Here is a 25,745-nt window from a genome sequence, read left to right as displayed (position 1 = left end):
GGAATGAATTCTTCTAGAACATGGGCAACACAGCCCAAACACACACACACACACACAAAACTATGGATGCCGGCTGGTATTTACTTTGCAGCTGGTATTTACTTTGCCAACTTAGGCAGGCACAGATGGCTACAATAGGATTGAAATAAAATCCTTTTCTTCCCCACAGCAAGCTTTGCTTATTACATTGTTCACTGAAGAAACACAGAAAGTCTATTTTTCTCCAGCCAACTATGACTGAAGAGAAAGAGGAAAGGGTGGGTGGTGTGTAAAAAGCCTTTGCAAAAAGCAGCTTTACAGTCAGAAGCTTTATTAACTGACATATTGCTGTATTTATTCTGAAGAAAGTCTCATTGAGTTGAATGAAGTTACACTCAACTAAACATACACAGAATTGCAGTTTTGGCTTTCTCCACCAGCCTGTCAAGGAAGGAAGGATTTGGTGTTTTTCCAACAATGCCTGATGAACTATTAGGTAGTGAAGTGGCTGCCCAGGTAGTGGTGTGTTTCTTGTTGTTGTGTGCCTTCAAGTTGTTTCTGACTTATGGTGACCCTAAGGCGAACCTATCACAGGGGTTTTCTGGCAAGATTTGCTCAGAGGAGGTCTGCCAGTGCCTGAGGCTGAGAGTGTCATTTGTCCAAGCTCACCCAGTGGGTTTCACAGCTGAGCTGGGAGTCAAAGGAGTAGCAAAATGCTCAGCCCTACAAAAAGACCTCAACTCATCTCTTTCTCTTCATCCTCACCACCTTGCTTCCTCTGTCTTTCTTCTAGCCCCTCCTTGTCTCACCTTCCACCACAGTGCCTCTCTCCCTTGTGCCTCATCCTGCTCCCACTTGCCTCACTTTGGCTGCATCTGCACTGCAGAAATAATCTGGTTTGGCACTACTTTAAATCCCATTGCTCAATGCTATGGAATTCTGGGAATTGTAGTTTGTTGTGGTACCAGAGCACGATGACAGAGAAGGCTAAATACAAGGGCTGTTTGACAGCAGAACACACTCCCTCAGAATGTAGTGGCGTTTCCTTCCTTGGAGGTCTTCAGAGGTTGAATGGCCATCTGTCAGGGACACTTTTGATTGAGAGTTCCTGCATGGCAGGGGGTTGGACTGGATGGTTCTTGTGGTCTCTTCTACAATTCTATGATTCTATCTTCAAAAATACCTATCCTCCACTGCCCTGCCCAGATCCTGCAAACCCTTGCCCACAATCCCTCCTGATTTGAGTCTCTCCATCTGGTTTGTGGTCTTCTTCTCTTTCTTCTACCTTTTCTAGCATTATTGTTTTTTAGGGTGATCCATGCCTTCTCATTATGTAGTCAAAGAACGATAGTCTCAGCTTGATCATCTTTGCTTCCAAAGAGATCCCTAGTTTAATCTGTTCAAGAACCCATTTGTTTGTCTTCTTGGCTGTCCATGGTACCCTAAGTACTCTTCTCCAGAACCACATTTCAAATGATTTGATTTTCTTTCTGTCTGCTTTCTTTACTATCCAGCTCTCACATCTGTACATGGTAACTGGGAATACAATGGCCTGAACAATTCTGACTTCAGTGCTCTTCAGTATCTTGTCCAGTTCTTTCACAGCTGTCCTTCCCATTCCTAATCTTATTTCTTGACTGCAGTCTCCATTCTGGTCAATGTTTGATCCTAGATATGGGATTTCTTTAACTATTTCAATTTCCTCATTGTCTACATTGAATGTATTTGTTTTCTTTATGTTCAGCTCAGACCTGCCTTTGCACTTTCATCTTTGACCGTCTTTATTAACTTTTCCAATTCCTGAATGACTTCTGCTAATATTATGATGTTGTCCTCATATCATAGGTTGTTAATGTTGGTTCTTCCTATCTTAACTCCTCCTTTTTCTGATTCTAATTCTGCTTTTCTTATGATGTTTTCAGCATACAAGTTAATCAAGTAGGGTGAGAGGATGCAGCCTTGCCTGACCCCTTTCCCAATTGGGAACCACTCTGTTCCCCCGAATTCTGTTCTGATGGTGGCATCTTGTCCTTGGTACAGATTTCTCATCAGGACTATCACATGTAGTAGCACTTTGAGTGGTAAAGAGCTCCAAATTATGTATATCAGGTTAAGTCCAGTAAACTCGGCCCTCCAAATCCACAGGTTCTTTATCCACAGCCTGAAAATATTTTTAAAACTGTATACATGTCCAAAAGCAAACTTTAATTTTGCCATCTTACCATATATAAGAGACACCATTTTACTCTGCCATTGTCTTTAATGAGACTTTGGTATTCATGGGGGGATCCTGGAACCAAGCCCCTGCGGATACCAAGGGCCCACTGTGCAGCTCTCTGGAAGAGAATGTGAAGTAAAAGCAAGAAGATGACCCCAAGATTTGTTACCTGCATTGCATGGTTATAGCAGTTTGATAGTACCTTAATTGTCATGACTCCAGTCAATCGACTCTTGGGATTTGCAGTTTGGCTTATTTGCTAAAGAGCACCTGTGTCCCTTCTGTAAACATACTAGAGGAGAATTCTAAATACTCCTAAAAAACTAATTCCAAGGGATCTGTAGAACGGGGCCATATTAATTGATACCAAACTGAAATAACTGTAGCACCATAAGCAGAGCGACCAGATGTCCTCCTTTTCCAGGACATGCCCTACATTTCAGCCTTCTGCCCGGGAAGAATCTTAAAATGTCCTCCATTTTCCAGCATGACCAAAACTAAAACAAAAACACCATGAATTTACATTTATACCCGTGTTCTTAGCTTTTATTTGGCCATGTCGTCCACTTTCCTGGAATGTCCTAGATTTTGTGGTGCCGTGTCCCCCTTTGTGGTTCTGACACCCTGACCATAAACAGACTTGAAGTTCCAAACTCAGGGGTGATTTTCTTATGCTCTAATTCTGGCCGCAGCTGGACTACAGAAATACTGCTTTAACTGCAGGCTCTGTCCTATGGAATGCTGAGACTCATAGTTTGCAGTGAGCACCAGAGAGGTCTACGTAATCTCACAAAATTTACAAATCCCAGAATTCTGCAGGATGGAGCCCTGGCTGTTAAAGCAGCATCAAACCACGCTATTCCTGCAGTGCAGACACAGACACCCCCCTGCTTTCCATCACTTCCTCCACCCACTCATCTATGGCTGTGTCTGCACTGCAGAAATAACCCGGTTTGACCCCGCTTTCACTGCCATAGCTCAAGGCTATGGAATTCTGGGAATGGTAGTTTGTAGTATACAATCATTCCCAGAATTCCATAGCCTTGAGCTGGTATAAAAACTACCATTCCCAGAATCCCACAGCCTTGAGTTGGTATACAAACCACCATTCCCAGAATCTCACAACCTTGAGCCAGTATATAAACCAGCATTCCCAGAATCCATTAGCCTTGAGCCAGTATACAAACTACCATCCCCAGAATCTTTAAACTTCGGGCATAAAGGGATGAGGAGTAACTTAGGGCAGCGGCTTCAATGCAGCCCAGTGCGCATGCTCGCTCTTCCGCGCATGCTCCGTGAGGAGGAGGAGGTTGGCTATGTCGAACAGCTTCGGCTATTTCCGTTCTCTTTCGGCTCAGGCCCGACCTACCCCCCGTCTGTATTTAAAGGAGGGCGGCTGAGGGGTTGACCGGGCACTGAGTCCGAATCCTGTTGTTCCTGCACCCGAGATGGCTCTGTTAGATCCGCTGGTGCCTGAGCTGCAGAGGCTGCTGGAGAAAGACCCCTACTTGGCTCCTTTTGAGCAGGACTTCCAGCGCAGGTAACCCACGCCAGCACTCTCCCTCCCTTCCCTAAGCCCCTGAGTGACCTTGGGAGAGTCACACTCTCTCAGCCGCAGAGGGGAAGCTTGCCAAGGAAACCCCAGGATAGGGTCGCCTTAGTCCCCAGACTGTGCCCTTTAAGGGACTTTGGACTTCAGCTCCCAGAATCCCAGGCTATTGGCCAATATGGCTGAGGCTTCTGGGAGATGAAGTCCAAAATTTCTCTTATTAAAGGGCACACAGTTTGGGAACCACTGCTTTATTGGAGCTATCCCCTGCCTGGGAGTTCCTTCTCTACTCAAACTACAGATGGGGGTTAATACAGATAACATACAGTGCAAGAGACAGCGTAGTATAAAAGGTCTGAGCATTGGGCTGTGACTCTGGAGACCAGGGTTTTGATTCCCAGCTCAGCCATGGAAACCCATTAGGTGACCTTGGGCAAGTCCACACTCTCTCAGCCTCCTCAGGGGAAGGCCTAAAGCTGCTGCAGGATCCCTTTGCTTGGTGACTGTCTTTGAATTCTCCCGCCTCTAATGGGGACCTTACTTTCTTAAAGCATGCCTTTGCAAGGCTGCTCCTCCAAAGCCCTGCTGCAGCCCTCGCGCGCACCTGCGATGGGCGTGGCCTCCCGCGCGTGAGTCTCCCCTGCTGGTCAGCGCATCACTAAAGCGGACGATTCTGATTGGCTGGAGGAAGCTGCGCGCTACCAATCAGCGCCGAGGGAGTCTGGCCAGCCAGGAGCAGTCTCAGTCGGGGGCGGTGAAGCCAAATGGCTGCCCTTACTTGGGGTCAGAACTGAGGGCAAGGCCTAAAGTGGCTTTTGACTTGTGATTTTATTATAGAGATTTGTGTGGTGGCGTTTGCCTTTGAGTCTTTTCTGACTTGTGGTCACTTAACCTCTGCTAATTTGAAACTTGTAAAAAAGAATTCATTGGCTGCATCCACACTGGAGAGATAACCCAGTTTGACACCGCTTTAACTCTGTCTGGCTCAAGGCTATGGACCAACTCCCACAATTCCATAGCCTTGAGCCAGACAAAGAGTTAAAGCAGTGCCAAACTGGGTTATTTCTCCAGTGTGGATGCAGCCATTGTATCATTGTTAGATTTGTGGCTCACCTAAAATGGCTGAGGGAGTGTGACTGGCCCAAGATCACCCAGTCGGTTTCCATGGCCAAGCTGGGATTTGAGCCCTGGTCTCCAGAGCCGTATAGATAGTCCAACCCTCAAACTACGACAGTAGCACTGCCTTGGGACAAGTCACACTCTCTCAGCCTCAGAGGGAGGCAAAGGGACCCACTCACCCCCTTTCAACAAGTCTTGGAAGCCCTCTGATAGTTCATCTTACGGCTTGCTTAAGTAGGAGATGAAGGCACAAAACAATAAATCATGAGGTCTGTGAAACGCTGTGCAAAGCCTATGGCGCTCTATAAATAAATGTAGTAATAATAATAATAATGGTGATGATCTAAATCTCTTTGGTTGGGGCAAGTCACCCAGAATTAGCTTTGAGCGGACATGCTTAGGATTACACCGTTAATTTTCTTAACAGGACTATCCTAAAAGTGTCTCTTCTGAAGTGAGACCCACTGTTTTAAATGTATGGAGTGTTGCAGATGGAGTGCTTTATATAGCCTTCTATCTTAAGAACAGAAAGATACAGCCTTATATCTCTTAACTGCAATCCTGTACACACTTAGAATCGTAGACTTGGAAGGGGCCACATATGCTTCAGCTTAAAGGCTGGCATTCTGTTGGTTTGCCCCAAACTAGAGTAGACCCATTTAATCAAGTGTTAAGTGGTGAGTTAAGATGAAGATAAAATGGCACTGATGCAATGGTTATATTCCAGTGAGAATTAATAACAAGGTTCAGGCCAAGCACAGTACAGAATATAAAACACAGTAGATACATATGAAGATAATTTAAGACCACAGGAAGAAGCTTTCCCATTTTCTCTCTGGCTTTCATCTATACCCATATCTTCCTTCCCTCACGATACTCTCTTATCTCTAGAGTAGAGATCTGGATGATGGTCCCAGGACAAAATGAGGGAGGATTTGGTGGGCTGTTTGCAGGAGGAGGGGCAGGAAACTATCATTTGCTGAATTTCCAGAAATTACCCTTTTTGAAACCCAAACCTTTTGTATGTCTCTTTTCCAAAAGTTGAGATGCCATTAGCGCTTTACAGATAGACGTTGTAGACTGGTAGACTATGCAGGTTTCAGGTGGATCAGGGTTTGAACATTGGAGACCCAGATTCATGGCAAATTCTATGTCCACTGAACTAAAGTCTTTGCCAGACCTTGGAGGCAGAGCAGTATCATTTCACTTATTTCAGCCCTTCATTTCAAGCCTTTACTGTGCATTGAAGCTTCTTGGTTTGCTTTGTAACAGTTACTTGTGTTTCAGTTTGGTCTATATCAGGGGTTCCCAACCTGGGGGTTGCGACCCCTTCTTGGGGGTCGCCAGGTTGGGATTCCCCTCTGACTCTCCCTCCTCCCTTTTTCCCCGTGGGAGCTGGCGCTAGCACCGGCAACCGCAAGGAGAAAGGGCCGGGGTCGCCTCCTCCCCTTTCCTTCTCCTCGCAGGTGCCCTTGAAGGCACCTGCGAGGAGAAGGCGAGAGGGCCGGGGTCGCCTCCTCCCCTTTCCTTCTCCTCGCGGGTGCCCTTGAAGGCACCTGCGAGGAGAAGGCGAGAGGGCCGGGGTCGCCTCCTCCCCTTCCCTTCTCCTCACAGGTGCCCTTGAAGGCACCCACGAGGAGAAGGCGAAAGGGCCGGGAGTACAAACCCCAGCGGCCTTTGCGACCAGAAGTCCCACCCTTTCTTCCCCGGTGGCCTCCCTGATTGGTTGGGAGGCTGGGAAGGGGCGGGACATCTGGCCGCAAAGCCCGCGGGGGCTTGTAGACGTCAAAAGTCCCGCCCCTTCCTCACCTCCCAACCAGTGAGGGAGGTCGCGGGCGGGACTTTTGCCTGGAATGGGGGTCGCGGCCCAACAAAGGTTGGGAACCGCTGGTCTATATGGAGGGGATGTAGTCTAGTGTTTTAATTGGGTGTTTTTAAATTTATTTTGAACTTTTTGTAAACATTTTAAGCCTCCTTGGGTCCTGGCCTGTGAGAAAGGCAGCATATAAATAAAGCAAATAAATAAATCGTAGGCACATTTGAGGACTCTCACTTCCTTTTTTGGTGCAAAGTGTGAGGATGAGGAAATGTGGGTGAATGCTCTTATGACAGCAGAATCTCTCATTGTGTGTTACAGTACTGGCAGGATCCTACAAGGGCCAGAGATTGTGTAATAATGAACATATTTGATAGTACGTAATAGTCTGCACATAGATCACAGGTGAAATGAGCACTGTATCCTGTAAAGAAGAGCCAGTGAAGTGTAGAGGTTTGAGCATTGGATTATGACACTGGAGACCAGGTTTTAAACTCCCGCTTAGCCATGGGAACTGTACTGAGTGGCCCTGGGCAAGTCACATTCTCTCAGCCTCAGAAAAGGGAAATGGCAAATGCCCTCTGAAGAAGTCTTGCCAATAAAACCTTAGGCTCATCGTAAGTTGAAAACAACTTGAAGGCACACAATAAAAATCATGTGAAAAGAAGCATTTTGCAGAAGAGAAGCCTGGTTAGTCTGCTTTAGCAAACAAACAAACACTACTTTTGTAGCCCCTTAAAAGACTTAATATGTTGTTATGGCACATGCTTTCAGGTATTGGATTCTAGTTCACACATGCATTTTTTATTTAACTTTTTAACTGTCTTAGGGGCTATGACTAGAGAAATGTTATTTCCTTATTAAAAAGGAAGAAAAGGCGGTAATTCTTCATATAGCACAAGCTATGGTATATGCTGGCAAAAGATTTGGTAGCTCATAGGATTGCCAGATTGAATACTGGGATGGCTTCTCTCCCTTGAATAATAATAATAATAATAGGTTTTATTTATATACCGCCCAATCACTGGGAATCCGGGCGGTTTACAACAGAGGGCATAATAGACGGTTTCCTGCCCTCAGGCTTACAATCTAAAAAGACAGGACACAAAAGGAGAAGGGAATGGTGAGGGGGGAGGAGATCAGGTCCAGCATTCTTCTCTCCCTCTGAAGCCTGGACCAAGGCAGATGGACTGGAGGGAGGGCTCTTCTTCTTCAGCCTAGCCCTGATGGAGCTGAGCCAGCCTATTCTCTCCATCACAGGCCAAAAGATGACAGTTATGGAGGGAGGAGCCTCTTTCTTCAGGCTGGCCCTGATGGAGCTGAGTTGTGGAGAATAGGGAATATCAGCAGGTTTTGCTTGTAGCTTCTTGTGTTGCTGGTCGCACAACCAAGTAGCAAACACCCTGGTGAAATTCCCCTTTTTTGGACAAATATTAAAAGTAGATGAGCCCTCTCTGGCAACCCTAGATGGATGCTATTCAGCATAGCTTTAAAGCGGGGATGGGCAGTTTCAGTGGCAATTGTTGTCTCCAGTGTGTGAAACAGTATGTTTCTGAATACCAGTTGTTAGCATGAGCAGAAGGGTGTTGCTGTATTCATGGTGGTCTTGTGAGTTTCCCATAGGCAACTGAATGACAACTATCAGAGGACAATGCTGGACTAGATAGGACTTTGGCTGCATCTGCACTGAAGGATTAACCCAGTTTGATGCCACTTTAATTGCCGTGGCTAAGTGCTATGGAATTATGGGAGCTGTAGTTTTGTTAGAGAGTTCTGGTACCACAACAACTACAATGCCCAGAAATCGATAGCATTGAGACATGGTAGTTAAAGTGGTCTCAGACTGGATTAATTCTGCAGTGTGTATGCAGCCTTTGATGTGATACAGAATGGCAGTTTTTATTGTCCCAATATCATCTTTAAGCACAACATGTATTTTATTATACTTATTGTTAAGTTGTACTTATTGTTATTGAATTGGGGTTAAGGAGGGAGTGGTATGTGGGATTTTATTCTGTTGTATTGTATGGATTTTACTGATATAAGCCGTCTTGATCTTGTTGGAGAGGCAGGGTAGAAATTTTATTATTGCTGTTATTAACCAGTTAAAAGTTTTCTGCTGTGATGACTAGATGTTATTTAGTGGTAAATTACTACATGTTTGTTACTTTGTAAAAGAAAGTGACTAATTTCATTACACTACTGGAAAGTGCTAGAGCCCATGCTTTCTGAGCATGTATTAACTTTTTGTTTATAATTAGGTTTATAATGTGGTATCATCTTGCAGTTAGAGAAGAAAACTTCCCAGTTCTTAGTCAAATGACAAAAATTTGGACATGTAAAGTGGTCTATTTAAACATTATATTTAATTTTATTTCTTTTTAAAAAAACCACAAAACTTTATTCAATGGCAGAGGTTAAAAATATATTGAGCAGGCACACATTTCCACACTGTTCTCACAGTAACAGTCAAAGGTGATGTTAACACCAATAATTTAAGGAATGATTATGTTTACACTGCATATGCTTGAAGCCACTGATTTGCAGTCAGAGCATGGAATACTTACTTACTTGGACTACAGCTCTCTAAACCCATCAACCAGAATTACCTGTTTCTGAACATTATACTTGAAAGAAGCAACCTTTCCAAGCCTTCATTGCCAGTGTATTCATTAATGGGTGAAATTTGTATTAGATGGAAACTAGAATGAAATTGTAGTAGGTTGTTGTTGTTCTATGCTTCCAAATCATTATTGACTTATGGCAACCTTTGAGGCAAACCTATCATAGGGTTTTTGAGAAAGTTTATTCAGAGAGGGTTTGCCATTGTAGTATGTTACAAACCTCAGTTTCCTTGCATGAGAGTAATTCACATCACATTTACTGTGAGATGTACTTCGGAATCAGAACATAGAAGAATGCAGTGCATATGTGATGCAGCAAAAGGAACATAGTCATGAGCCATAAAGGTAATCAGATTTATTCAGGCATAATTTCTTACTGACTTCATCTGATGCTTGAAGTGTGTCCTCACTTGACAGATTTTTATTTATAATGTGATAAATTCCAGAGGAGAAAGCTGGTAGCCTGTTGCACATGATGACATGGACTCTGTCCATGGAAACTTTATGCCTCTATAAATTTAGTAGTTTTAAATACACCATCAGATGCTTTCACCCCTTCTCTGATTTAAACAGAAATGCATACAGGCATAGGTATAATTGTAAGTAGCTCATAAAATGCATTTGACATTTCCATGCAAAGTTATCAGTCTCCTCCCTCATCTTTGTGTTAATTACAAAAGCTAGGGTTAAATATGATTCAGAACAAGTGTCTCAAAATTTTAAGCATCTAGTAAAATAACTCTCACTGTAGTTCCTGTAATTAATTGTATTTTCAGCATTTCCTCAATACTTTAATTGTTAACAAACAGAAACACCCCTATCCTTTATTTTATTTTCTATGCCACCTTTCTTCTGGAGTGGGATCCAAGGTAGTTTACAAAACAATAAATTAAAACATAACAATAATAATAATTAAAAAAATTAAAGAGCAATGCATTAAAACAGTCTTTGCATTATTCTCTTTAATCTTTGTTTAAAAGTAAGGTATTCTAAACAAAAGGTATATGTTTCTTTTACATTTGTGTTCACCCATATTAGGCTCAGTTGCAAAGGAGGATAGAGATGAACTTACTAAAGGCCTGTCCTCTTCATATTGGAGGTGATGAGAATCACTAGAAAAGAATTCAAAGAATTAGCTCTATTAGTCTGGTAAATCAGTTATGCAAAGAGATTTTATAGCACCTTTGTCTAACTGAAGTAGAGAAGTTGGTAGCATGAACTTTCCTAGTCTAGAAAAGCTATTACCCCCCATGGTTATTGAATATGCATTGATTATTACAGAAAGGAGTATTGTAACACACTTTAAAAAAGCACCACATTTCTTATGTTGTAAGCTTTTGTATACAAATATATAATAACTGGTTATGAAGGGGGAAATGTGAATTAGAGAGGAACAAAATGGAGAGAAGGGATGACTTTGTGCCAGGCTCTGGTCTGAAGGTACTTTCTTGGGAACATATTCTGTTTTAAATGTAGACTCATGCTCACTCTAGTGACACTGTATCTTGTTGTTTGTTGTTGTTACAAGGCTAAATAAAAGCAACAATTCGAACAATGTTTTCCCCTTAAGCATTGATCTTACAGTTTGCTTGGCTGAAACCACTGCCCCCCTCCCACCTTACCCTTGCCAACATAGTTCGAAGTCATTTGTTCAAATGCTTCGATCCTTGCTTCTAATCTCTTTTATCCCCAGTCTCTTGTCTGACATAGACTTTGTGGCCTGGCGAATTAGCAACATGTCACCAATCTCCAGTTTTAAATTGGTGAATTGAGCAGAAGCGTAGTAGTGTGGGGTTTTTCTTTCGCTTGTGCTGTAGAATTCTGACACTGTGTTCATATAAACATACCAAATGTCTAGATTAAAATTGCATCACTATAAATTAATACTTTAATCAATTACTTGTATGGTTTTGTTTTGTTTTGCTCCTTCATTGACTTGACTATTTCAGAGATGTTGACTCCAGTGTTTGAAAACACGTACAATACAAAATTCTGGCTACCTCCATAAGGGCATATTCTTTCATTTCTATTTTTGTACTAGAAATCAGGAGTAGAATTGAGCCATCTCCTACCAATTTGAAGCTGGAAAGTTACATCTCTCTTTCTATCACTTTGTTTCCCTGCTGTTTCTTGACCTTAAAATGGCTGCCATAGTTGCTTGAAATTAGCCTTAGCTCTTCTCTGGTTCTGATTTGCTAGTATACTACGAGTGACTTCCTTCAACACATTCTTCTGTATGCAGCTTCACTGGGAGAGATGGCCAAGGTGTAGGACAGGCTTTGTAAAAGTGTCTCTTCTGTCTCCCACTTTCATTTTCAGTGACATAAGGTGGGTTCTACACTATTATTTGCCCCCTTTTCAGACCTACCTGCAGGATTTTATAATCCAAAAGTCAGAGATTCTCAACATTTTCTGACATTTACTTCTGTTCAGGAAAGTAAACCAATATTCTGAGACAGTTATCAGAGTATTAGTTGGAAAAGAATGACCTTCAAGTATCGATGAAGATAGTTTCAGTATATAGTCTTAAATGGCTGATGATATTGCAATTTATAGTTAAGATTTTATGTAATATATATGCTTTGGATTAAGATAATATTTGGTCAACATATTTTTTTGTACAGATGAAGCTGACCTTTCATTCCACAACTAAGTTAAAAGCCATCTAACTTGTTGATCATTGCTAATTGTTTTCCCATCCCTTTTACATTCACTGTGTTGAAACTTGTGTTAATATCTTTTATGCTGTAAAAGTTCAAGGCTACACATGGTTTGACTCTCCAAATTTACATTAGCTTTCTAAAATTTTAATGAGTAATTAGTTTAACTTTCATTGTATTGACTTTTCACTTGTATTTTTAACCTTTTCTCTAACAAGAAGAGGTTTAGTATTGATAATGTAACTCATGGCTATAAATCTAGTATTTTGCCAGAAGTCGATATTAATAGAGGTTGCAGATTCAGCTACTGTAGTTAAAAATAGAGTTTGCTTCTATCAGTGGAATATTTTATCTACAAAATACTAACTTCCTTTAAAACATTTCACACGTACAGTATATGTGGGCATTTCTGGCCTGGGGCAGAAACAGTTACTAAACAGTTTTTCTTAAAGTATGGTTCACAAACTACTGTGACTACACCACTTGTACTTTGTCTAGGCATCTTTCTCAGTTCCTTTTTTAAATAAACAGTTCAGGGAGACAATTTTTACACATAGAAGTCTGTTTCAAGTTAAAAAATATTGGTTGGGAAGTGCAATATCTAGCTTCTAATTTTGGCTTGGCTAGAATTATGGCTCACAATGGGGAAAAACAAGTCAGCATAAAAAAAATGGGTATCTCAGAACCCCAAATATCTTGGGAGATTGATATGAGGATCCTTCTTTGCTCTCTGTGTGTTTTATACCAGCTAAATGAGCAGTACTGGGCCTGAACAGACAGGCCAAAATAAAGCTGCTTCGGGTCACTTTGGAGGTATGTTGTTTAAATGATGTATGCGTTGTAAGAGGCCAGAAGCTGCGCCAAAGCTGCACTCCAGTCCTTAGGACTGGAGCATGGCTTGGGCATGGCTTCCGGCCTCTTAGGACACATGCATCATTTTAACAGCATACCTCCAAAGTGACCCGAAGCAGCTTTATTTTGGCTTGTCTGTTCAGGCCCTAGACATGCCCCTCCATTCCAACCTGGTTTCTTAGCAGTCTGCATAACTGCAGATTGATTTCCCTGTGAATCACTTGAACCTGTTGGCGATCTGCAGGGCCAGAAGACAAATGTCTGTGCAAACTAGATGTTTAAATGATCCTGACGATTGTTGAGCAGTACATGGTTATAATTTAACAGATGCAGAATTCTGTGTACAGTTAACAGCATTTACCTTTAATTTCTCTAAACCTGTGGGAATTACCTCTTATAAATGAATGAGTCATAGAGGTTGTCAAAAGTACAGTAACCTGTAGATATAGTTAGGGCATGTTTGTTTTATCATTTTAATAGACTTTATCTGTAGTGAAATACAGCTGTGGCTTGGTTAAATTAAAAATGGATAACTTGTGACCCTCCAGATGTTGGACTGCAACTGCCAGCATCTCTCACATTGAATTATTCCATTTGTGATATTAAGAGTGACAGTTATAGTAAACCAGGAGCATTATGAATTATACATTCCTATTTAATCATGGTTAGTATGGTTATGCATAAAGGAGGAGGAAGATGAAACTTCCACATTTTCTTTTGACTTTACAATACTTTCTGTAACACAAGGGTACAAAGTTCTGTCCCTCCAGAAATTTGCTTGGCCTACCGCTCCTATTAGCCTTAGCCAGCACAATCACTGCTAGGATTACGAGAAACACCTGAGATAGCTTTTGTGATAATCTCTGCTGTAACATTAACAAGTCACTAGACTTTAGTTTATCCTAGGCAGTTAAACCACTTTCAAGGCGCTGTGGTGTGCCTGTGTGTCTATGGTTTTTACTTCCTGTTCCTGATCTTGGGAGGGTTAGTCTGGTCAATCACTAGCCAGTCAGGAATGCTGTAGTCTAACACACCCAAAGGGAACTGGTTCAGAAAGCTAAAGTAGATAGTACTGAGCCAGTGTCTTGGCCTAGAACTTTGGGAAACCAAAATCCAAATCCCTGCCTAGCTATGGAAACTGCACTAGATGACCCAGGGCAAGTCACACCCTTTTTGGCCTCAAAAGAAATGGCAAACCTCCTTCACATCAATCTTGCTAAGAAAACTCAGTGATAGGTTCACCTTAGAGTTGCCATAAATTGGAAATTACTTGAAGGGGCACAACAACAAGAAACAGGTGACATGTTTCACAGAATCTGTAAATAGTTCCTGTGTCTTTTTCTGGAAGTTCACTAGCAACTCTTTCTACAAAAAACACTGTGATACAATCAGCCCTCCATATCCATGGATTCTTTATCCATGGATTCAACCATCCACAGCTTGAAGATGTTCCTAAAAATATAAATTACAATAAGCAAACCTTGATTTTGTCATTTTATATAAGGGACATCATTTCACTATGCCATTGTTTTTAATGGGTCTTGAGCATCCACAGATTTTTGGTACCGACAGGGGCTCTTGGAACCAAACCCCAGCAGATACCAAGGACCAGCTGTACTTACATTTTTTTAAACCTCTGGTGCTTTTATTTTTGTGTACCATGAAAAAATAGGGATATTTGTTACTAAAGTACTGGAATAGCTGTTTCTGTATTTGTAGTGATGTTTGTAACTAATATTTGATTATATGAGGTGCTTACTTCATGCATTGATTTTGCTGTAAAAATGGTAACTGAAAGAGATTTCTAATTCAAATGGCTATGAATAAAATATCTTCCTTTTTCTCAATTGGATAAAAGTGTGAGATAATCGAGACTGATGTTCTATGCTCTCACATGGGATTAAGTCCTATTGAAGTCAATGTATAGTATTTCCTATAATGGAAATTACTGAAGCTTTCTAAATGCAGCCCCTTGGTATAACAAATCTTGTAGTGCACAACAGATTTCCCCCTCCCTAGATTAGATGTTTTGCTGCTGATTGTGTTGAGCGATAGAATGTGTTTAATCCACATTTTTTTTGTTGAATGTGAACTCTCTTGAAACTATTTTGCTAATAGTCAAATGTTTTACAAATGGAAATCACACATAATTTAAGATATATTCTTCATCTTTTTCTTAGACTGAAAATTACTTGGTTGGACTCATTAATGCCTGTAGTATACCAGAATTTTATGATGTTACAAAACACAGTAAATGGTGCCTGTTAGGCTTTCTTACACAATTACCCCACACACATTTTATGATATTTTGCAATTTCCTGCAGGTGCCAAGCTAATCTGATAATGATGTACTCTTGTCCAATTTTCCAATGGACTTCTTTATATAGCACAAAATTGCTTATGAAGTTAGTTTAAATCTTCTAGTCTGTAATTTGTACTGTTGGAGGGAAGGATTTTCTGACCTTTCACAGGTATTAATCTAGATGAAACAAGGGCGGGCAACCTGCTATGTAAAACTGTACGTGACCCTAAGATTAGAAGCCCTCTGGCAGGAATGATCTTTCTTCTTCTTTGTCTGCTGTATGCAGAAGCGGATAGAGAGTGAAGAAAAGGGGATGTCCAACAGAGAGAAATGGGGTGGCAGAGAGAGATGTTTGCCTTTGGTTCCACCAATTCAGCTCACCCACCACTAATATATAGCCTTTGGCAGGGTGTCTTGCTGCCCACAATGGAGGTAAACTATTTAGTATTTCATTAATAATTTGATGTGTGGAGAAAAGGCAGATTGGGACATTAGTAACATCCAATCAGAGTGAGCCTGGCAACAGCCAGTGTGAGTTTAGCCAAGGAAAGGTCGGGGCTATTCCCAGGAGCAAGTATAAATGAGTTAGATAGGTACTAGATAGGGACAGCACTTTAAGTTTGAAGTTTATTAGATCCTGAGGAGTTTTAACAACCAAAGTGGCTGAGGTATACTGCTGAGAAGGGCAGTTGGATAGGGGTTTTGAGTACCCAGGCTAAGGACTAGGAGAGTCCTTGGTAAATGGTGTCCAAAAATCCTGAGGAATTACAGCCAGAGAGAGGCTGTGGAAATTACTATGGCCTGTTACAGACAGGACAAAATAAAGCTGCTTCGAATCACTTTGGAGGTATGGTATTTCAATGATACATGAGTCCTAAGAGTCTGGAAGCTGCACCAAAGCTGCACTCCAGTCCTTAGGACTGGAGCGTGGCTTTGGTGCGGCTTTTGGACTCTTAGGACGCATGCATCATTGAAATACCATACCTCCAAAGTGACTCGAAGCAGCTTTATTTTGGCCTGTCTGGCAGCTGGAACTAAAAGAGTTTAAGTGTGAGAGTTTAATCATGGTGACTAGGGAAGTCACAGTTTACCAGAAAGGATATAAAGTTATAAGGAAACAATTACAAAGACAAGCTAAAGGAACTGTCAAACTGTGTAACAAATAAAAGTATTTAAACCCCATATCCAATGTGAACACCACCCACTAAAAGAGATACTGTATTCATCCTGACTTAAAAATAAATCTATTACAGGCAGCTGTCTGGAGTGATTTCAACCCCCCCCCCCAAAAAAAAAACAACAAAAAAAACACAACCCATTAAAAACACTACCAACATTGAGAAAAGTCTTTTAGGCTTGGGACACACTAGATAGGACCTGTAAAACTTAGCAGTAGGAAGGGGCCAAAATTAAAATAGGCTAAACTTCTTTGGGCCACAAATAGGTTTTAATTAAATATTAATTCATTATATTTTTAATTTTAACATTTCTCCCTTTCCTCAAGAGAAAGCCAGGTGGTGGAGGAATCTTGCAGTGCAAGCATTTGACTATCCTTCTCCTCTTCCACCTTGCCTTCTCCCAAAGCTGGGCAGTGGAGTAGCCTTGAGGGGATGAGCATTTGCCCATCCTCCTCCTACTACTACTACCATCCAGCCTTCTCCTTGGAAGAAAGCTGAGCAGAGGAGAAGCATTGTGAGTGTTCACCCATCTTCATCCTCCACTTTGCCTTCTCAGCAGAAAGCCAAACAGCATGGGAACCTTGTAGGGCAAATATTTGGCCAGCCTCCTACTACTCTGCTGCCCAGCCTCTTCCTTAGGAGAAAGCCAGGAGGTGGAGGAGCCTTGCTGGGCAACCATTTGGCCATCCTCCTCCTTTGCTGCCTGGCCTTCTCCTTGGGAGAAAGCCAAGCAGCAGAGGAGCCTTGCAGGGTGAGTGTTTGCCCTTCCGTGTCCTCCTCCACATGGCCCTCTCATCAGGAAAAGGCTAAGCAGTAGAGGAGCCTTGAAATCATTCCACATCCTTGCAGGCCACCAGAAATCCTTTGGTAGGCCACATGCAGCTCCAGGACCTTATGTTGTGCAGGCCTGATAGCGGGTGTGTGGTTGTCAAAGAGAGGTTGGTGCCAAGCTAGAGAAGAATATGCGGCTCAGATCTGGCATCAAGAGAGTGTTATAGTGCAGGAGAAACATAAGAGTCCTGAGTTTGAGTGTTTCCATCACATAACTGATGGTAGTGGTGGGATCAAAAAGACCATTGTGCTGCTATCCAGTTTAGGTGGGTGAGTCTCATCGTGACATGGTGTTATCAAACCTATAATTAACTGTTAAATAATTTTAACTTCATCAACATTCTTCTTCAGCACCCCTTTAGAAATCTCATACAGAAGTATATGCCATATGAAAGACTGTAATCTGAGAGTCTCTTTTGACCCTCACTCAGCAAGCTTTCAGGAAGGCTATGGATACCTTTCTGTAATTTTAAGGACTTTGGGATATAATTTAGAATTCACTAGCTAGCCACATAAAACTCCAGCTTTGCCCTGTAAGGTTTCCTGCACATAACATGTTGTGATATGTTATACTGTACAGATATATTGTTCACTTTTACACCCACCACATGCATGGATATGACCTGCTTTTTATACGAGCTAATAACTTCCAGCCGGACATGATAGTCAAAGGTTTCCCCAGATGAAAAGTTAGTTGCCATTCCTGGGATTTGGGGGGGGGGGGACTGCCTTTGTATTTAGAAGGTTACTAAAGCAATGTCTTGTGTCCATGACTCATATCTGTTAGATCTGCCAAAATACTATTTTTTTTTTTGGCCTGTGATCAGTGTCTCCTTATATCTGTCTTCTCTTTGAGCATCTCTTCTTTTAAAATGGTTTAATTGGTGAATTTGCAAGTTCAAACTAACTTAAATCTCTGAATTCCTCTTCTCTTTTGGTGTATGTGCATGTATGTGTATGTGCCTTCAAGTTTCTTCTCAACTTATGGTGAGTCCATGAGCTTCACATTTTCTTAGGACAAATCCTTAGAGGTGGTTTTGCCAGTACCTTGCTCTAAAATATAGTCTACCATAATACCAAGTATTAGTTAGCAATTTCCCATCCAAGTACTAACCAGGTTTTCAAGATCCAATGGGATCTGGTGCCTTTAGGGTATTCAGGCCACCTTTCTTTTCTTTATAACTTGATAATGTTTTTGGTGTGGCATACAGTTTTGTTAGAACACTCATATTTATTTACCAAATACCATCAAGTCCAAACCCAAAGTCAGCTATGTTTAAAAATCTCTGTGTTTGTGTCATTGAGCTTGTTACTTCCATGGAGAGGAGGTCATCGATACTCCCAGCATTCATGCCCTTTTAGTCAAGCACAGTGATAAGCAAGTAGGGAGGACAATCTTTATGTTTAGAGAGGCATTACCTTGGCTTGATTCCAAACAGAATAAGTATAAGCAGGATAAGCATCTTGGTATGTAATAGCTAAGTAGTAGCAGGATGTTTCTCTGTGTGAACAGGTAGGTGGTTTTAGGATGAGTAGCTTGGTAGGGAACAGGTAAGTATTTGCAGGAGGATGAAAAAATGAGGAGGGGATAGGTTGAAAGGGAGAGATAGAAGGTGAACAGGCCAGCAGAGACAGAGTGATTACGAAAATGGACAGTGAGCTCAACATTAGGCATTGTAGGTTTTTCTTAGCCTTGGCTTCCCTGACTCTCCCCCCCCCCCCCACTTCCTGTATGGCTTTATCTGGGGTTCAAATACATCTCTTATCTCGTAAGACTCACCAATAGATTAAGGCTTCCCCAGAGGGTACCTTTTAATTTTAGTATGTATGCAGGTCCTTATGCAAATACTTACATGCAAGTTTGGGGTAGCAGCCCTCTGCTCATTTCTGACTGTACTTCTCCCTCCTTGACTGTGGTACCTGGCAAACTTCTTTTAGCTCAAGTCAAAATGAGAAATTTGCATCATCTGCTTCATCGCTGCTCTCTTGACCCTTTTGTTTTCCATATCCTTTGCTGCTGGTAACTGGTCTTTGTGTGAGCTTTAACTGAGCCAGACAGCTGGCTTTCAATGACCACTAATGGCCATAGAGTGGAGAGCAGATAAGATGATGCTGACTTCATAGTTTGTCAGGGACTTTCCTGACTCTAGTCACAATTTGACTATTGCATTGCTACTGCCTGTCCTCTGCCATTTAAATATCAGCTATTTTAAAATAATTTTGTAGGTTGCCTTGAGCTCTTACATTTGATGCTGAAAGGAAGAAGGAAATACATGTATTCATGTGTACATCTCTTAACAGGTTTTTGCCCAAAATTATTTTCCAGGTAGTGCATGTAAATTGAAAGAGAACTGGAAGAAATGCTTCAGGAGAGCAAAAGATAACCCTTGAATATGGAATAGTAATAGTCATGAGAAGGAAACACCAATTTGGGACTAAAATGGGTTTGTGGCTGTTTGAACAGGGAAAGTAGATGATGATATTCAAGGACAGAACTACATTATTTTATAGGAATTCAGAAGGATTTGCTTCTAATATGTACAGCACAGACTTCTATGGTGTATTCTTAGAAATGTCTACATTGAATTCAGTAGGATTGAATAAAAGATGTATAAATACAGAGTTGCAGTGATACTGTGATACAATAAAAGAGAGGAAGCTGGTGGAGAAAATAATGCTTTATGGGGATAGAATAATATCCTTTTAATAGTATTCAGGTGGTTATATGCATCTGTAAAATGGTGACTCTATACATGTCTACTCAGAAACAAGCCCTATTGCATTTACTTGGGTTCCTCCCCTCCAGTAAGTGAGCACAGGAGGAAAACCTTAACTTCATAGTCATTTTCATTTATGTTTGGGGGATTAGATATTATATTAGGGGGTGGGAATGGGTGTAGCTTTCAGATGTGGCTGGCTTGCACCTCCCATGAATCGCAGCCAGTGGTGAAGAATGCTGCAAAATACAGTTTGATAACTGTGAGAAGAACTCACAGTTACCATCTCCCTGTTAAATTATAGCAGGGCATTCACATCATAGAGCACAGTATTTGCAAAGAATGCAAAGCAAGGAAAGACAGAAAAAAGGCAGAAATATTTATCAAGTACATGTTGTACAGGGCCATGTTTTTTAATTTCTGTTTTGTTTACTGCCTCGTGTGCAAATTGTATGGTGCTGTGTCAAAATCTTCAGAAAGCTCTTCCAGACTGGAGCTAATAGACTATTAAGCCTGGAGCAGCAGTACTGGCCTTAATTGTTTTAAGTCCACTTGGGGACATTTGTAGATGTTCTCTGCATGCTTGGGTTACACTGTTATACAAGCTTCTATTGCTCACTTTTCTGCAGGGAAATGAGTCTTTTTACAGAATGCTTGTATTTTGTTGATCAGCTCTGAAAAGTGCTTGGAATCCTCACTGGATTCTATACACTTGGACCAGCCATAAATGAATATATATATGGGTCCCAAAGCAGTAACATCAAACAGAGGATGATTCTGTATCTGAAATCCAGTCCAGTCTTGGGTCAACAATCTTACATTGCACACATTGATATTAATAATAAACTGGAAGGAAAAGTTTGGTAGGTTTCATATTTCTTGTTGAGTTATATTTTGACTGTATAGAATAATTATTCTGTATAGAATATATACAGTTATACTGTATAGAACAGGGGTCGGCAATCTACAGCCCACGGGCCGGATCCGGCCCAGTGAGGCTTTGGGACCGGCCCCATCCCGGTCCTGCCACCGATTGCCGCCTGCCCGGCCCGGTTCCCCCCCAATCCCGGCCTTTGTCCTGGCCTCTGGGCCTGGCCCGCTCATGCGGCCATTGCCGTGGCTGCTAATGCGGCTGGCCGCCAACCCACCTCCTCTTCCTGGGCAGCGCCGCCCTCCTTCTCCTCGCCAGCGTCGCCCCGCCTCAGCAGGGCTTTCCCGCCCACACGCGGGGCTAGGACGGAGGAGCTTGTCCCCTTTGGCCAGCCAGCCATTGGCCAGCTGGCCAAAGGGGACAGGCTCCTCTTTCTTTGTGCGCGCCACCCAGGCCGCAGCATGGGCCAGCGGCAGCGCGCGTGCATGCCCCACTTGCATGCCCGCATGCGAGGCTTCCCAAGGAACCTTTGCACGGAGGAGGAGGAGGAGGTGGAAAGGTGAGTCAGTGGCCATTTCAGGTCTGCCTTGTTTTTTTAAAAATTAATTTTTAAAAATATAAAATACTTATTTTATGTTTTTTTATTTTATTAATTTTTATTATTGCTTTTTTATTTTATTTTATTTCATTAATTTTTATTATTGCTTGTTTTTTTTATTTCATTAATTTTTATTATTGCTTGTTTTTTATTTTATTTCATTAATTTTTATTATTGCTTGTTTTTTATTTAATTATTTAATTATTTATTTTTTGGCTTCGGCCCCCCAGTTGTCTGAGAGACAGCAACCCGGCCCCCGGCTCAAAAAGATTGCCTACCCCTGGTATAGAATAACAGAAGATTTAATGTATGTGTCATTAATTACAGTATCTTCCTAATACAGCAGTGGGTATCATGTTGTGTTTACTACTTTGGTATGTTCCTAGCATTTTACCCTGTTGCTGGATCATCTTCTCACTTTCTCAGTGTTTGATGTAGTTCAAGAAGTAGGCAGTTTCTGCTTTTACAGACACTCTGGTACAAGGATCATGCTGTAAAAGAGATAAAGAAACTTTTGGTCTTCAGGTGTATTTTTAATAATAATAAATAATAAAACTTTTATTTATATACCGCCCTTCCATTGATCAGGGCGGTGAACAACATAATACAAATAATACATACAGTAAAACATTTTAAAAACAATCATAAAACCCCCGGTCAGCTCTCCAAATTGCCGTCAGCAAGAGAGAGAGGCCATCTAGGACTTCATTCGGGGAATGCAGTTCGAAATAGGAGGGTCTTTAACTCCCTCCTAAACTGAGCCAGGGAGGTGGCCGAGCGGAGCTCTGTGGGCAGCGTATTCCAAAGGGTCGGGGCAACGATGGAATACGTCCTCCTCGATGTCGAGGAGAGTTTAGCCCCAGGTACCCTAAGTAATTGCTGCCCAGAAGTTCTGAGGGTGCGGGGCGGAATGTATGGGGAGAGGCGGTCCTTCAGGTATCCTGGGCCCAAGCCATGTAGGGCTTTATAGGTAATCACCAACACCTTGTACTGTGCCCGGAAGCGAATAGGCAGCCAGTGCAGGTCTTTGAGCACCGGTGTTTTTGCTTAATTCTCAAGAATGGTCCACTATGGTTAATATTAAGAGATACTGAAGTTGTAATCCAAAATAGCTGATCGGTCAGCAATTTCCCACACCTGTCAGAGGGCTCAAATAGCCATTTGTTGATGGTGCCTTATATTTTCCATGCTGGTGACTTTTAAATTTTGCATCACAAAAAGATGAATTCTGCTTTCAGTATAAATCATGACAATCTTGTAGTCTTAGTGGACCAGAAGCTGAACACGAGTCAACAGTGTGATGCAGCAGCTAGAAAAGCCAATGCTATCCTAGGTTACATCAACAGGAATGTAATGTCTTGATTGAAGGAAGTAATAGTACTCCTCTATTCTTCTTTGGCCAGATCTCACCTTGAATACTGTTCTGGGCTCAACAATTCAAGGAGGATGTGAACAAAGTGGAATGTGCTCCCAAAAGGGTGACCCAAATGGTAAAGGTTCTGGAAACCATGCCCTATGAGGAGCAGCTTAGGGAACTGGGTATGTTTAACCTGGGGAAGAGAAGGTAAAGAGGGGACATGATAGTCATTCAAACATTTAAACCGGCTTCCGGGCAGGCTATGGAGTTGAGACTGCCATGGTCGCCTTAGTCGATGACCTCCGTCTGGGCACGGACAGGGGTAGCATGTCCCTGTTAGTGCTTTTGGACATCTGGTTAAATGCCTGTACTGCAGCCATTCACTCAAAACCACAAGGTTGCGAGTTCAAGACCAGCAAAGGGCCCAAGCTCGACTCAGGCTTGCATCCTTCTGAGGTCGCTAAAATGAGTACCCGGACTGTTGGGGGCAAATTAGCTTACTTGCTAATTAGCTTACTTGCTGTTCACTGCTATGATCTTTGGAATAGCGGTATATAGATAAAACAAATTATTATTATTATCTCAGCGGCGTTTGATACCATTGACCATGGTATCCTTCTGGAACGCCTGAGAGAGTTGGGTATCGGGGGCACTGCGTTCCAGTGGTTCCATTCCTACCTCTTGGGTAGATTCCAGATGGTGCAGCTGGGGGACGTTTGCTCCGATAAGAGGGCACTTACATCTGGTGTCCCCCAAGGAGCTATTCTGTCCCCCATGCTATTCAACATTTACATGAAACTGCTGGGAGAGATCATCCGGAGGCACGGGGCGCGGTGTTATCAGTATGCTGATGACACCCAGATCTGCTTCTCTGTGTCTCCGACTGATGCAGTGACTAGGGATGGCATCTGTCCTCTGAATGCTTGTTTGGAGTCGGTAATGGGCTGGATGAGGGAAAACAAACTCAGTTTGAATCCAGAGAAAACAGAAGTACTAGTGATAGGCTCTCTCGGTCAGGTTGCGGCAATTTGTCCACCTGTCCTGAATGGGGTCACGCTTCCCCTGAAGGACTCAGTTCGCAGTCTGGGGGTGCTTTTGGATTCGTCGCTCCAGTTGACTTCTCAGGTGGATGCGACGGTAAGAAGCACCTGTTATCAGCTTCGGCTGATTCGCCAGCTGCGACCCTACCTAGACCGGGGGGACCTTGAAACGGTGGTACATGCTCTGGTAACCTCTCACTTGGATTTCTGTAATGCGCTCTACATGGGGCAAAGGAAAAAAGCTAGGAGGAGAATCCCTAAACAAACACAAGCAGGTGAATGAGCAAAAGGTTTAGGGGAAATGGACACTCGGCAATTTTATTTAAACAGTGTGTTGCACTAAAATGCAATGAATGTATTTAAAAAAATGTTAAAATACAAAGCTAGCGATCTATAAAAAGTAATTCAAGCCTGTGGGCCACGCCCTACAGACATACACATAAAATGAACAATCAGTGCTGGGCCAGAAAACTGCAAATCCCATGGGAACATATACAGTACAAAAAATATCAGTTTATTTGTGCCTCACAAAATGAGATAAAAGGGTATACAACCGGTTAGAGAGTGCACAATGACTAACAAATTAAAAAGGGATAATGCAGTATGCCCATTACAAAATACTAGATATTGACCAAACGCGTTTCGACATATGTGTCTTCCTCAGTGGTCATGTACAAACTGTAAAGATAAAATGAAAATGGGTCACATACATTGCCATATAAATAGTAACAAAGACCATATAACTAAAAAAGCATGAATCATGAATACCTACTGAAACAATCTTGGAAAGATACTTATAAGGTGTATGGGGACATCCCGTCTCTATGGGTAAGTTGTAGCTCCCAATGGACCAAATATCCTGCCTGAAAGAATATACATGCAGGCAACTTATAAAGATATAAAGTATAGTCCTTAGGGAAAAAAATATATACATATGTAAACTCCTGAAATAGTATCCAGACTTACCTAGGACTGGGATGTCCCACACACAGTAGCAAGCTCTAATGAAGTTAAACAAAGTGGGAACTTTATATCCCTTCACAATCATACAAACTAATTCACCTGTGGAGCCCCACCTAAAACTGTTCTGAAGCAAGCAGGATCCTGTAGGTAATAGTTACTATTAATATATCCATACAGTCAATCAAACAAATAGTATTCATAGTAACAAACATAGACATAGGTAAAGAGGAACAGGTAAATAATTACAGAATTTCAGACCAATTGCAGTTCTCATTCAGTCCATGTGGTTTCTGTGTTTGAAGAGTGAATATCCAAAACAGTTCTCTTTGTCGGAGTTTTCTCTCCAGATATGTCCCAGTTCCAGAGATTCTTTCTATCGTCCAAAATCTGATGTCCGTGTCCGAGTGTTCCCTTGAACTGTGGTGGATTTTTCTTTGGAGGTTTTCAAACAGAGACTGGATTGGTAATTACCTATAAAGCCCTAAATGGCTTGGGCCCAGGATACCTAAAGGACCGCCTCTCCCCGTACATTCCGCCTCGCACCCTCAGAACGTCTGGGCAGCAGCTGCTGAAGGTGCCTGGGGCTAGGTTGACCTCCACTACTCGGAGGACGTTCTCCATAGCTGCCCCAGCCCTTTGTAATGCGCTGCCCACAGAGCTCCGCTCGTCTACTACCCTGGCCCAATTTAGGAAGGATCTTAAAACCTTCCTATTCCAACAGGCATTCCCCGAATAAATATCCTGTGGGCCTCCCTCCTCTTCCGTGGCCAAGAGGTTGGGCTATGGAGTTTTTGTTTGTTGTTTGTTTTAACCATGTAACTATGTATTTTTGTACATTTTATTTTGTTGTAAGCCGCCCTGATCGTAGGAAGGGCGGCATATAAATAAAAATTTTATTTATTATTATTATTTATCTTTTGGAAATGTTTTGATTGAATGGTGTGTGTGTGTGTGTGTGTGTGTGTGGACTGGAAGGCCTCTGTGGTCCCTTCCAATTCTGTGATTCTAGGTCTGGATAAAAGGCTTGCTGAAACATGTTGAACTGTTTCTCTTTTTTTGTGTGTATGTTGC

At 42.1% G+C, this 25,745-nt stretch overlaps 1 protein-coding gene across 2 annotated transcripts in view; it reads left to right on the top strand.

Moving 5' to 3' along the window:
* The first annotated feature begins 3,513 nt into the window (after nucleotides 1–3,513).
* LOC149319688 (1,4-alpha-glucan-branching enzyme-like) overlaps nucleotides 3,514–25,745 on the top strand; it is a 215,543-nt gene continuing 193,311 nt past the window's right edge. For both annotated transcript variants that reach the window (XM_089512205.1, XM_089512204.1), the window contains exon 1: nucleotides 3,514–3,737. In XM_089512205.1, the coding sequence (XP_089368331.1) occupies nucleotides 3,646–3,737 (92 nt within the window). In that variant the 5' untranslated portion in view covers nucleotides 3,514–3,645. The remainder of the gene's footprint in view (nucleotides 3,738–25,745) is intronic.

The sequence above is a fragment of the Sceloporus occidentalis genome, unplaced genomic scaffold, assembly GCF_023333645.1.
Source record: "Sceloporus occidentalis isolate IW3139 unplaced genomic scaffold, rSceOcc1.0.p SCAF_2, whole genome shotgun sequence".
In the NCBI taxonomy this organism is placed as follows: Eukaryota; Metazoa; Chordata; class Lepidosauria; order Squamata; family Phrynosomatidae; genus Sceloporus; species Sceloporus occidentalis.
This window is presented reverse-complemented; position numbering and strand designations above follow the sequence as displayed.